Below are 13,868 nucleotides of genomic sequence, written 5' to 3'. Positions count from 1 at the left end.
GTACACACGCTGGAGTACACAGAGTACACGCACAGATTACACACAGCACAGAGTACACACAGTACACACAGTACACGCACAGAGTACACACAGTACACAAAGTACACGCACAGTGTACACACAGTACAGAGTATACGCACAGTGTACACACAGTACAGAGTACACACACAGAGTACACACAAAGTGCACACACAGAGTACACACAGTACACACGCACACAGTACACACAGCACTCAGAGTACATACGCTGGAGTACACACGGCGCACGCACAGGGGCGACACGCGTGCTCGCTGCTGCTGTTGTTCTCGTCGATGATGATGCGCAACGCGACACGGAACTGCAACCCGCGGGTCACTTCCCCGTGCGGCTGCTCCGCTCGCCTCCCAGCGTGGAGCTCAGCGGAGGTCTCCATCCTCGGCACGGCGCCTGGGACCCCTGGGGACAGACCATCGGGGGGCGGGGGGGGCACGCATGGCCAGGTGCTCGGACGAGACTCAAGCAAGAGCCACCGCGACCTCTCCTCGCCTGCGAGCCAGCCCCGAGCCAGCCCGAGGAGTCGTGGGGGGCTCTCTGGAGGTCACCTGGCACGGCAGTGGCACCGAGACATCTTTCGGGGTCGTTCCGTGGGCGGTGGCGGTAGCGGTGGTGGAGTCATCGCGAGCAACAGAATAATCGTCTCGGCGCATGAGAATGCAAGTTTGTGTTTGTGCAGCACGGTGGCACGCGAGTCGCACGCGACTTTAATGCGCAACAACAAATCTTGACGGCGGCGGCGGCGGCGTCGGCTGAAGAAGAAGAAGAACCGCAGCCAACAAACGCAACTCGCTCAGTTTCGGTTTCACTTCGTGTTTTGTGTGCGCGGTGGCCCGGGCAGTGGCGAGAGGCGCTGTCCGCACGCGCCTGTTCGGTGCGTAACGACGGAGCGCACACAGCAGGCAAATACAAAGATCCCCCGGGTAGCCTGTAACAGACTGCAGGGGCAAGTGCTGTTAGCGAGCACCTATAAAGGCCGGCACGGCCGCCTTTGTCTCCCTACTGGTGATGTTTACTGCAAACCGCACCGGGTACTCATTTGAGGCTGAGTCGACCTAGGGGAGGCTCAGGACCTGGTTCAGATAATCGTCACTGGTGTTGGTGGCTGTGAGCGGAAATCGAACCCGGGTCGCCGGGTTCGTAGCGCAGCGCGCTAACCACTAGACCACCGCTCCCCACACACACACACAGGTAGAGGTAGAGCTACTCCAGGTAGCCTTGACCACACACCCAGGTAAAGGTAGAGCTACCCCAGGTAGCCTTGCCCACACACACCGCAGCCTCTGTGATTGTGCCAGATCCGTACGAGTGTGTGGCGACCTCCATTGCATTCTGTGATGATGATGGTATTTGGTTGTTGGTGGTGGTGATGGGGAACGTAGTTTCTTCACGTTGTGCCCCGCTGCAGTGTTGTGGAGTAGACCTCGGTTCAGTGAAAACAAAATCGAGTAGCGTGCACGGGAACACCGCAGCACTGCCGATGAGACTGTTGAATGTGGAAACCGTGCCAATGGGAAGTGTACAACTTATATTGGGGTTGTTGTTGGGGTTGTTGTATGTGCAGGGACATGTTTGAAGGGGTGCAAGTTGGTTATTGATTATACTGTAGTACGGTGCTGTGTACACTAGTACATGAGTACATTGGCATGGTGCAGGCGCAGGCCCTGCAATTGCTGGAGAAAGGGCCTCCGCTCGAGTGAGCGCCTCCTGAGAGAGCGATCTTGCACTGTGGGCGAGGCACGACGTGGATAAAGCGATGTCTCGCCGCCACATCTCCGTCTCCCGCATAGACAACCAAAAGCATGCATTTATTATTACACGATTTGTATTAACTCACTCTGCCTGTTGTTGTCGTATCCTCAAATCTTGTAACTCAATTTTAACCCACTTTCCAATGTGGTATCGACTGCAAACTTGGTATACTTATGTCATACTGATGACAATACTATATTCTATCTAATTGTCCACGGTCAACTGACGTTGGCTGTAATTGGCCACGGCCCCTTATGTTATGGCAAGCTTCGGGGCCACTTCCTAGAGTCGTGGAGTTCTGCCATTACTAGTACATTTCATAAAGCATGTTTTTAAAAAAAGTTTTTTTTTTAATATTACTTATTTTGTACAAAAAAAATCGGCCGCACTGCCTTCTGGGAGTGCAGAATTTAAAGCAGCGTTGATTCAGTGCACGTAACACTTTGGATTGGTTTCGACATTGGGTGTCTCATCAGCGGCAGAGTCAGGCTCGCTTGTCCAACGCTGATGAAACTGCGCGGTGGTGAGATGTTAACTCCCTCGTCTGGTATGCAAAGGTTGTGGGTTCGATGCCGACCCTGACGCCTCGATGTTTGGAGTTTGCATGTTCTCCCCGGGGTCACGTGGCTTTTTCTCTGGTTCCTCTGGTTTTTCCCTCCACATTTAGGAACTTGAGGTTAGCCACTTCGTTGAGCTATCATTTGTGGCCAGATCGCTTCTGAAAACGATCTAATAGCTCCGTGGGCTTCACCTGGTAAAATAAAAAATAGGGAAAAAAATAGTTTCGTGCGGAAACAAAAAAAACCGCTAATTGCCTTCATTACAAATCACGTTTTTTTTTTCCTGGCAACAGGGTCATGGCGGGCACAGGATCGTGTGGCGTAAAGGGCTCTGCTACGGAAGCTGCGAGCAAGCTGCACACGTCGTCCCTGCTGTGCAAGCTGCTCTCTCCGCTGCTCACCACGCACGGCATGGACAGGCGCACGGGGAAGGCGATGCCGCTCACGCAGCTGCTGGGACGCGAGGCGTTCGACTGCAGCTCCCTGGCGGACCGAGCATTCCAGGTGCAGCCCGAACTGCTGAGATGCCCGGGCTACGGCATCGACCGCACAGGCAGCACAGACTACCTGTGCGCGACACTCGACAAGGTACGGCCGCTCGCCTGCGCCAATATGCCGTGCGTACGACGTGAACGGACCTGAGAATCGGTCAAATGGATGAGTGGGGAGAGGCCTAGACAAATTGGAAATATAGCGGTTGTCAGATGAGGGAGTTTCACCTTAAGTTTGTTTTAACCTGGTCAGAACTCAGGAGCCTGGGGTATGGTCCCATTTTCATGTGAACTGGGACACCAAAATTACAAAAACAATGACGTAAAAGTACAATTAATCTAATAGAAATTAGAGCAAAAACAACCGCATTACTGAATAAAGAAAAAACACAAACATGTTTCAAATCTAGAATAAAATGTTTCTTGTGACAAAAGTCTTGAAAATTTGTACTTTTAAAAATTATTCATCATACAACTAATTTTTGTTTAATTTTACCAGGTAAGGCCCACTGAGACACGTCGCTCTTTTTCAGTCACGTTCTGGCCACAGATGATAGATCAACCAAGTGGCTTATGTGGACATTTATAGCAGCCAAATACTCTAAACGTGTGTTGATTCTAAATATGGAGGGAGAACACGAAGGACCCGGACAAAAATACACACGACCACAAGGGAACATGCAAACTTCAGATACACAGGCGTTAGGGTCGGAATCGAACTCACGACCTCCTGTATACCAGTTAACAGTTGCGGAATCATCAAATTTGGTTGATGGTGATTATTGCACGTGTGTGTGCGTGTGTGAACAGTCACGGGTACCTGCCACGTAGAGCAGAATGAGTGGTCAGAGTAACGAAGTGATGGACATAGGAAGCAGGGTGTGAGTGGTCAGGTCGGTGTATCGTTGGAGAGAACAACAAAGTGAGGGGTGAGCGAAATGAGAGGCCCGGAGAGAAACGGGGATTACTGGGAGAGCCCGGCGAGTGAGATAAGAGAGTGAGGAGTGAGGAGTGGTGGGGATAGTTCCCTGCAGCACAGCAAGTAGAGAAGTGGAAGTTAGATGTACAAACAGGTTGCATTGAACGTAGCCAAGTAGGACGTCAAATTCAAAATGTTGAAACGATGGAGGAATGCAAGGGTAGTGGTGGTGCAGTGTTTTGCACAAGTCGCCATGGACCCTGGATCCCCGGGTTCAGTTCCCAACCACGGCTACAGTGATTGGCGAGAAACAATTCTGAGTCATCCCACCTTAGTCAACTCACAGTGACCAGCCTGGTCAAGTATGGCCAATGATTGCCCGCTGATGTGGCATGGTGGGGGTGTGTATGTGGTCTAAAGTACGGCATGCTGTTCTATATTACTTACGGAACGCATTTCGTGCTAAAGAGCAGCGGTGGTCATGTTGAAGATCGCAGTGTTGTCTGGGACACGTACACGGTCGATATGCAACTTACAATTGACACCATTGACGCTCAGTTAACAAGATGTGCTGTGAAAAAGATCTGGCAATATCAGTGGGCAGTTGCGTGAATCTCATTACTGTATTGACTTTGTGCGAAATGGCTCGTGCGATGAGGGCATTAGTTCACTCTGTTCATGTTTAATTCGATTTCTGTCAGGTGGCATATCGTTACACACACTATGAACACGGGTGTACACAAAAAGCTATTGGCATCTTCTTCCTTGACGGGAAGGAAAACAACGCAGATGATAACGATGAGCTACTGAGGAAGGTGATGGGTGAACATTAAACAGGTATGGTGGTTGCCCACAGAAAATGCACAATGTACATGCATACTGTGCAAGCGTGATGTACATACATTATGTATGTCAATTAACTGTGAATAACCAAACCAATAATTATAATAGATATCCATTGTAATTATATGAATACATTAAAACTCTCCACCCGACACAGCCAATTAGTAAGGTTTGTCACGTAAACAGAAAATGCCAATTCGTTATTAGTACAGCACACCAGTGTGTTGGAGAGAAAATCCACAACATTTACAATCGGAGTACGACGTTTCGCCAGTAATTACAACCGGCATCATCAGGCGGCAGCCAGATTTGTGGAGAAATCCTCATGTTTCGTTCCTTAAATAGAGGGATAGATGTGATGACGTCAACTCTGAGCCCTTTTTGTGGGACACCTGCATTTGAAAACTATTCGCAATGATCGCCTCCTACTGGCAGACTAGGCCCAGGCCACTCTTGCAAAGGGACACGCTTGGTCTCTTGAGTTCTCACCTGGTTAATCAAAATAAACCTGCACCTTGAGCCCCGGTAGCACTGTTAACACAAGCCACATTCTGGACTGGCTTGACATAGAAAGTTTTGTCCTGTTATAGGAATCCTAAGGGGGTGGCCTGATTAGACAGGCAGCGAGGCATTCCTAAACAGCAGCGGGCCCCCTATACTAGCACAGTGTTATGATGCAACGAGTTGGTTCAAACAGGTGTGTGGTCAGCTAGCAGTGGCCGGATCGCGTGGTGGGACTGGTCATCCATCCGATGTGATGCAATGGAGATTAGATGGCATTCTGGTCAGCTGATTGGGTCATGTATGATGCAATTGAAGTATTTTAAACAGTAAAATATGTCCTGACAGTATAGTTTTATGAAGAGCCCTTGTTTCCATGGACCCATATTTACACGTTGTGTCCGCGTGCCTCCAGCGATCATTCCAGTCAAGCACAGGATTAGGCACTCCCCAGGTGTCTCAATGGCGAGATGTTTAGCACCTCGCCTGGTGTACATGAGGTCGTGGGTTCGACCCCGACGCCTGCATACATGGAGTTTGTATGTTCTCCCCGTGGTCGCGTGGAATTTCCTCAGGGTCCTCCAGGGTTTACAATCTACATTTAGAAACATGGGTTTAGATTATTTGGCTGCTACTATAAATGTCCACGTGATAATAAGCCACTTCGTTGAGCTATCATTTGCGTCTGGGTCGCATCTGAAAAAGAGCTATTAGACTCAGTGGGCCTTACTTGGTGAAATATTTAGTCTTCTTGGTTCTTTCGGTAAGTCACGTAGAATGGAAATAATAAAATAATAAAAATAAAACATAATAAAATTATTCTCACGACGTTTATCGACAGACCTGTTCTTCACCTGAGGACGGCTGCGTGCGTTGTGGCCGAAACGTCGTGAGAATTATTTTATTATGTTTTATTTTTATTATTTTATTATTTCCATTCTATGTGACTTTACCGAAAGAACCAAGAAGATGAATCCCTGCAGTCACGAAAGCTTTACATCGAGAAATATTTAGTCTTTCTTGTTATCTGTGTGCCTGTCTCAGTGTTCCTGTCTCTCTCTGTGTCTCTGTGAAGGTTTTTTGTATTCTATCCATGTGTCTGGGTCCTCATATCTGCGTGGCCCTGTGTAGTTGTTCGTAGCCAAATGGCGATGGGCGATCGCGTGTTTCTTTCGCTCATTAAATTATATTTTAATCACGATATCGGTCGAAACTGAGAGCACGTCGCCATTAGTCGAGGGAATTTCAATTTGGGGCTTCACAGCTGGCAGAGAGAACGGCACCAGACAGCGACGTCACGAGCCCCGTTCTACTTTAATAAAGTGAATAAATCATTTCATCTCAGCAACTTTGACTGAACGATCCAGGTAAAACAAGGTGACGTTATTTATTTCGCAAAATATATACCGCGCTTCACGATCCTCCTTGGGAATGCTTTTGTCGTTCCGGGGGTGGTGGTAATGGTCGACCGTTGATCCTGCTGTGCTCCAAGCCCCCTCGCACATCGCTCCCAGCTGCCATCCTCAGCAGCGCCCCTAAGGGCTTGGCGCTCGCTCAGAATTTGGCACATTTATAATTTAACACGTAGGCTTTCGCGACCAATATTATTCATAATCAACGTTTTTGGGTTAGATTTACGTTATTTATAAATGTGTCGTAACCCTCCACCACCAGACATGGCCAATCAGTAAAAAAGTGTCACGTTGACAAAAGACAAATAGTTCACTGCTTTAGCCCACCGGTGTGTTGAAGCGTGAAACCACAACAACTAAAAATTGTAAATGTTGTGGTTTCACGCTTCAACACACCGGTGGGCTAAAGCAGTGAACTATTTGTCTTTTGTCAATGTGACACTTTTTTTGCTGATTGGCCGTGTCGAGTGGTGGACGGTTACGACACATAAATAACGCGATCTGACCCAAAAACGTCGATTACGGACATTTATAATTCCCAACGTCTGCTTGCGTGGTGTCTATAGTGGGGAGCGGAAGTGTGACAGTGCACTGTGCTACGAACCCGGCGACCCGAGTCTGATTTCCACTCACAACCAGCAACACCAGTGATGATTGTCTAAACCGCGGTCCTGGGCCTCTCCTAGATCGACTCAGTCTGAAATTAGTACAGTGGCTGGTGCGACATGTAAACATCAGCACTTGGGAGACAAAGGCATTTGGACATTGCGATAGCCATCCACCCCCTCGTGTGCCGTGCCGGCCTTCACAGGTGCTCGCTAACAGCACTTGCCACATGGGGGACCTTTATTTGGTGTTTATGGGCAGTGTGTTCCGTCACCTTGGCATGAGAGTTGATCTACATTTCATTTGTTGTGGTGCTCGCGGCTATGCGTGTTGTTTATGGATGTGCGGCTGAACCGGCTGGGCACATTTTGGTAATGGATTGAGGCGAAACCATTTTCACACAAGGGGCATGTAAGATGGGGTTAATATGTTCTCAGCAGGACCACAGAGGTCCCTGGAGGCCTGGGCAAAATGCCCATTGGGGGGCCACTTATTCCAGATGAAAAATAACTTTTAAACCTATGAATTATATAATGTCCTAAACCTGTCCATTTATAACGTCTGAAGGAATGTCAATACATTCATAACAAACAAGAACAGCTGCTGCATTGTTTACTTTGCATAGCAACACTCCGTACAGTGAAGTCATCAACACCACCGGCCACGCGGCTCGGCAGTGGGAAGGTTGTGAGTTCAACTCCTGCCTGGTTGGTTGGTCGACTTGACCCTTCGAAGCTCAACGAGCACCACTTTGTGGGGTAGTCAACAGTGGTTGTCCTATGGATAGACTCGCCCCGGCCATGAGAATGCGGAATTACCACTCCACTTAGCTCAGGGCTGCAAACAGCGGCTGTAAATGGGAGATGGATTAAACCATTTTTTTTATAAAAAAAATATTTGACTAAGTAAGGCCCCACTTTAGTTTTGTAGTTCTTTTACAGCAGTGACCTGGCCACAAATGATAGCTCAACGAAGTGGGCTTATCATCATCACGTAGAAATATACAGCAGCAGCCAAATACTCTAAACGCGTGGTGACGTTGATTCTAAATGTGGAAGGAAGAACCGAAGGACCCGGAGAAAAATCCACGCGACCACGGGGAGAGAGAGAGAGACATGCAAACTCCAAATATAACGCAGGCGTCATGCTCGGGATTGACCCTACGACATCCTGCACACCACGCGATGTAGTTAACATCTCGCCACCGTGGCGCCCCTGCCACTCATCACCGCGATTCGACCCTGGAGCCGTCGCGCGGCAGTCTCTGACGTGGCCGGTGCCTCTCGCCCACCAGGTGCAGCAGGCCAACAGCGGGGACTCGCGCCTGGTACCGCTGCACGTGGACGGGGACGGCCACTGCCTGGTGCACGCCATCTCCCGGGCGCTGGTGGGCCGCGAGCTCTTCTGGCACGCGCTGCGCACGGCGCTGCGCGCCCACCTGGAGGAGGAGAGGGACACGTACCGCACGCTGCTCGCCGACTTCTTGGTGGACGACGAGTGGGACGAGATCGTGCGCGAGAGCGAGCCCGACTACAGGCCGCCGCGGGGCACCCTGCACGGCCTGAGGAACGTGCACCTGCTGGGCCTGTCCAGCGTGCTGCGACGGCCCATCATCCTGCTGGACTCCGACGGCGGCATGGCTTCTTCGGGGGACTACGCAGGTGATGGCCGCAGACGTTGCGGGGACGTCTCTTGAGGGTTGCCCGCGTGTGTACATCACGATGCGCGTGTGTACATCGCAACGCGTGCGCGCATCGCAAACGTGTTAAACTAGAGCCCTGCGTGGAATTACGAGGGAGAGTCGTCACATTGCGCGAGCGAGTGACTCGCTGAAAGGCGCTGCCGCTGTGCAGTGCGTGTGGGGCCGTGTGAACGCTCAGCCCAGCGCCACTGTCACAACACGTGTGCGTGTGTGAGTGTATGTATGGGGAGCGGTGGTGTAGCGGTTAGCGCGCTGCGCTACGAACCTGCCGACCTGAGTTCGATTCCTGCTCATGGCCACCAAAACACCGGTGACGATTATCTCAACCGATCCTGGGCCTCCCCTAGGTCGACTCAGCCTTAAATGAGTACCTGGTGCGGTGTGTAAACATCGCCACTGGGGAGACAAAGGTGGTCGGGCGTGGTGCTGGCCACCGTACCGTTACAGCCTTCATAGGTGCCCGCTAACAGCGCTTGCCCCTACAATTAAAACAAAAAATCTAACGTGAGAGTTTCAGTGGTTGTTATCACACAGCGGCGATGTGTGTGTGTGTTTCAGGGACGTTCCTCCCGGGCTTAGTTCCTTCCGAACAGCGTCGCAGACCGAGCGACGGCAAGTTACACCGGCCGCTGTGCGTGGCGTGGGCCAACCTGGAGCACATCCACTTTGTTCCTCTCGTCGGAGTCAGGGGCCTTGTGCCTCCTGTTCTGCCCAAAGAAATGCTGCCCAAGGTCTGGGGATTCACCAACAAGGCCCTGGAAGATTACATCGACTTCAGCGAGGGCGACTGCTGCGTCATCGGCGGAGACCGAACGCTGACCGACAGCTACGTCGAACGTCTCATCTCGTCCATGCAGGAGATGTTTACCGAAAAGCACGGAATTCCCCCTTCCTTAGTGGTTGACTGTCAAGAGTCGCTCAACATGGGATCGTGGAAGACGGACGGAGAAATGATCGCGACGCTGAAGGTGTATTTAAGCGACGGCCAGCTGTATCAATGCACCAACTGCATGAGCGTAGTCGTGGTTGGGAATGAAACGACCGACGGCGACAGGGCGCCAGATGTCCAGGACGAAGGGCAGCAACCCTGCGCGGTCGGGGCGGGCGCGTCATCGGGCGCTAGTGTCCCTTCACCTTGCAGAAGCTGTTCCTCGGAAAGGGTCCGAAAGATCCGCGAGGACGGCTCCACGCAATATGAAAATACCGACCGAACGTCAACCCCCTCCGGCACGTGTAAATGTGGATTTAAGCATTACTGGGACGGTCAGGAGTATGACGGGCTGCCGCAGCTCGTGGGGGTCTCGTTCAGCTTGAACGGGAAGTGGATCGAGGACACCGTGGTGGTGTTCAAGGACCAGAGTGACCCCGGGCTCAACACAAATGTGCAGAAGATGGCTCAATATTTGCAGCTCAAACATTTTCCGGGCGCAGAGGTGAGCGGTGAGCTGGAGACCCTAGCCGCTCACGTGCTGTACAAGCAGCAGCAGCAGCAGCAGCTGTTGGCCACAGAGCGGGGCGACCGTAGCGTGGAAGCTGGCGACAGAGAGACGCGTGCAGACGACGCGGCAGAAGACGCGAAGCCCAATGGTGCGCTGCTGTCAAAAGACCGTGCCGAGGGCACAGACGCTCTGGGCAGCACCGAGGAACCCGCGGGCAAGGAACAGGCACGCCAGCCTGGCTGGGAAAGCACATCCCAGGGTGGGGCCGTATCGAATGCAGCAGCCGCAGCTACAGCAGCCGCAGCCTCTGGGAGGCAATGCCTCGCGCAGAATCAAGCGCCACATGCTGCTCCGCACGCTGCGCCGAACTCGTCACCTGCCTCGGGAAATGTCGGGGTGAAGCCGGGCCAGGGAGTCGTCGTGAGTCTGCAGGCAGACTGCACGCAGGAGCTAATTTTACTCAACACCATGGCCAACGTTTTGGGTGAGTTAAACACAATGGACTTGTTATTTTTGCGGTGGCTATTGAATCTTGCGACAGTTTGTGTTCACAGCATTGCATGCAACGATTGTTAAAGCCGCACAATAGATGCACTCATTCGCAACTTGCCAGGATGCCGGGATGCGAATGAGGACGAGCGAGCTGAAAATACTGGGCACGTCACCCGCAGTCGGCATTGCCACCCGGGCGCGGTTCAAACCCAGAGAGCATCCTTGTTGCACAAACGAGCTTCGAGAATTTGTTCATCTCCCGTTTAAAGCCCTGAGCCAGTGGGTCGAAGATACACATTGCTTTGGCGCGGACGGGGCAATCCGTAGGACAGCCGCTTTGATGGTCCCCACAGAATGGTGCTCGTTTCATCCACCCCAGATGGAGGGATGATGATGATGGGCTAAGTCAACCCTCAAGCAGGATTTGGGCGCCACGGTGGCGAGATGTTAACTACCTCGCCTGGTATACAAGATGTCGTGGGTTCAATCCCGACCATGACGCCTGCTGTATTTTTGGAGTTTGCGTGTCTCTCTATCCCGTGGTCACGTGGACTTTTCTCCAGGTCCTCCGGTTTTTCCCTCCGCATTTGGAAACACGCCTTTAGAATATTTGGGTGCTATTTATTTCCACATGATACACCTTTTGTGATAGCCAGGTCGCTTCTGACAAAGAGCGATAATAGCTCAGTGGACCTTACCTGGTAAAATAAAAATAGTGAAAAATGGTAAGTTCGAGTACCTGTGTGGAAGCAGACATGTACAGTGTGACAATTCCTATACCGGCCTCGTTATTTTGGGTGGATTTAAAATCCCCAATTCATCGGTCGATTTCAGCAAACAATTTACACATCTCATATCGAATTTACAGATTGAAAATACGCCTTCATGGAATGCTTTTGCTGACGATTGGAGCTGTAGAAGTGCCAGTCTCTCTTAGCACCCATGCGTTCTGCGGCCCGTGGTCACTGCCTTCTGCGGAAACCAAGTTGAATAGGATTAGGAACCGGTTTGAAAAGTGTGGGTACACGTTGTGTAGTGTTACGGATCTGTATACCATCATGTGGTCTACCGCACGCCCGATTAGCACGGTTGGCTACGTACACTGCAAAAGAGAAATTCAACGTAAATATACCGACACATTTCCACCACCGCTTACGGTGGTGGACCATTTAAAGGATATTCAAAGCCCTCTTTGAGCGTCGAGTGACTAACGCTGAATGCGGTCCACTCGATGAATCGTCCGCACGGTGCCTGATGTTCGGCTAACTTGTGTTGCAGGAGACAGTTTGTGGTCGTTTGTCAAGAAACTTCCGTACACGTTCTGCGACGCCGGAGTGTTTCTCCGTAAAGCCAGCGACGACTTAGGTACGGCCATGCCCGCTGGTGCAACACCACTCATTAACACAATGCGACAGAAGTTCAACATACTGTACTGCACATGCATACAAGAGTGAACTCTTGAAACGATTTTGTCACAGGTTCTGAAGTTGTGATATTAATTCAAAATGGGTGAATGTAGTTTCAACGCTGTTTATTGTTTTAGTTATTCTTGCTCCACTTGTTTACGCAGCAGGGTCTCGCCGAGTCTCAACTCTTTTTCAGGAGAGTCCTGCCAAGTTTTTCACAGCAGGGGGCGATGATGTTGCTGCCTCGCTCGCGAGCTCGATGTTGCTGCTCTACGATCTGCCATAAACATGCTAATCTCTCCCATTAACATCACAAGCCCCGCTCACGTCCTTTATGACCCTTGGGCTACACCCATTTTAAACCTTTTAAAACAGTCTGCCTCAGCAGCTGTCCCCCTCTTTTTTCTTCCTGATGACGAACGCTTGTGTTGCGATCGAAACGTCGTAGTTTTTTGTTGTTTTCGTTATTTTCTTTGAACCTATCTACGTGACTTTACCGAAAGACCCAACAATACTGAGTAATGTGCAGCTAATTCTAGATTTGAAGCTTTCGTGACTGCAAGGATTCATACTCGTAGTTCTTTCGGTAAAGTCACGTCGGTAAAAAAATAAAATAAAAATTAATAAAAATAAAATAATAAACTCACGACGTGAGTTTATTATTTCATGTTTTATTCATTTTAATTTCATGTTTTTTACCTACGTGACTTTACCGAAATAACTAATGTGCAGCTAATTTCTTGTCAGCGTTGCGATGTTTCACGCATGTGCCCTATACCCCGCTGCCTCATCCACGTTGCATCCATCTGTCACCCTCATTCACCATCACACTCCACCTTATTCCTCCTTCCCTACCGCTGCACCATCAGCAACTCCATTCCCAGGCCCTATCCCATCCCTTCCGTCACCTCCTCACTGACAGTCGCTCCACCCCATCCGTTGCTCCCCTTTTGCCCCTCGAATACCGCCGTCGGCTTGTGCTGTAAAGTGCCCTGGAAATGGCGCTATATGAGTCCTCAATAGAATAGATTGCCGTTCCACACTGTGTGCGTGCGTGTCGTTCTCAGAGTTGGCGGATGGCGTGCACTGCAGCTTCCCGTGTCTACCCGGCCGAGTGTTCGTCTATAACGAGAGCCGCCATCGGCTGGACATCTGCCTGCTGGAGAGAGGCCACCGGTCCGTGGGGCAGGAGCTCGAGGACCGGGAGGGCCCGGGGCCGCTGGAGGTATTGACGGGGAGCCTCCGTTCCGCGGACCTCCGGACTGCCGCGCGTGTGAGTGAAACTCGCGCTCGCTCCGAGCCGTGTTTTCACGACGTCTTAAGGCAGGAGGCTAAAGTTTAGTGGCGAGTTTGTTTGTTTTGTTGAACTGGGGGGCGCGGGGGGGGGGGGTGACTCGGGGGGAGACCGGCATGAGTGTCATCTTCACGAGTGATCTCGGTTGACAAAAATAACAAGCAATGTTATTAAGTAAAGTGCAGCCGTGCAGTCAATAGAAATCGGAACAAAGTCAACCAAATAAATTACATTATGGATGAAATTAAAAACTGCACGGACTTAATTAAATTAAATTATTTAATGAAATTATTTTCTTTAACGGAAAGTTTGATCGGATCAATTACTTTTCAAAAACATTTACAATAAAATTAAGTTACAGAAACATCATGACACTCGTGTGTTAACAGACAATACACGTCAAGTTCATCGTTACCG

At 50.6% G+C, this 13,868-nt stretch overlaps 1 protein-coding gene across 2 annotated transcripts; it reads left to right on the top strand.

Moving 5' to 3' along the window:
- Nucleotides 1-346: 346 nt before the first annotated feature.
- Nucleotides 347-13,504, top strand: LOC133349198 (deubiquitinating protein VCPIP1-like). Of its 2 annotated transcripts, none has more exons than XM_061562478.1 (6): nt 347-693; nt 2,640-2,934; nt 8,413-8,779; nt 9,379-10,743; nt 12,030-12,116; nt 13,225-13,504. In XM_061562478.1, exons 1-6 carry the CDS (start codon nt 686-688, stop codon nt 13,497-13,499), a joined length of 2,397 nt encoding a protein of 798 aa, XP_061418462.1. In that variant the 5' UTR covers nt 347-685; the 3' UTR covers nt 13,500-13,504. The 2 variants fall into 2 exon arrangements, with proteins under 2 accessions (XP_061418462.1, XP_061418463.1); XM_061562479.1 differs by lacking the exon at nt 347-693 and adding an exon at nt 804-908.
- Nucleotides 13,505-13,868: the final 364 nt, after the last annotated feature.

Source organism: Lethenteron reissneri, chromosome 29 (genome assembly GCF_015708825.2).
Source record: "Lethenteron reissneri isolate LAM-NWPU_2019-01 chromosome 29, ASM1570882v1, whole genome shotgun sequence".
Classification (NCBI taxonomy): Eukaryota; Metazoa; Chordata; class Hyperoartia; order Petromyzontiformes; family Petromyzontidae; genus Lethenteron; species Lethenteron reissneri.
Note: the sequence above shows the minus strand (reverse complement) of the source record. Positions and strands in the feature narration are given on the sequence as shown.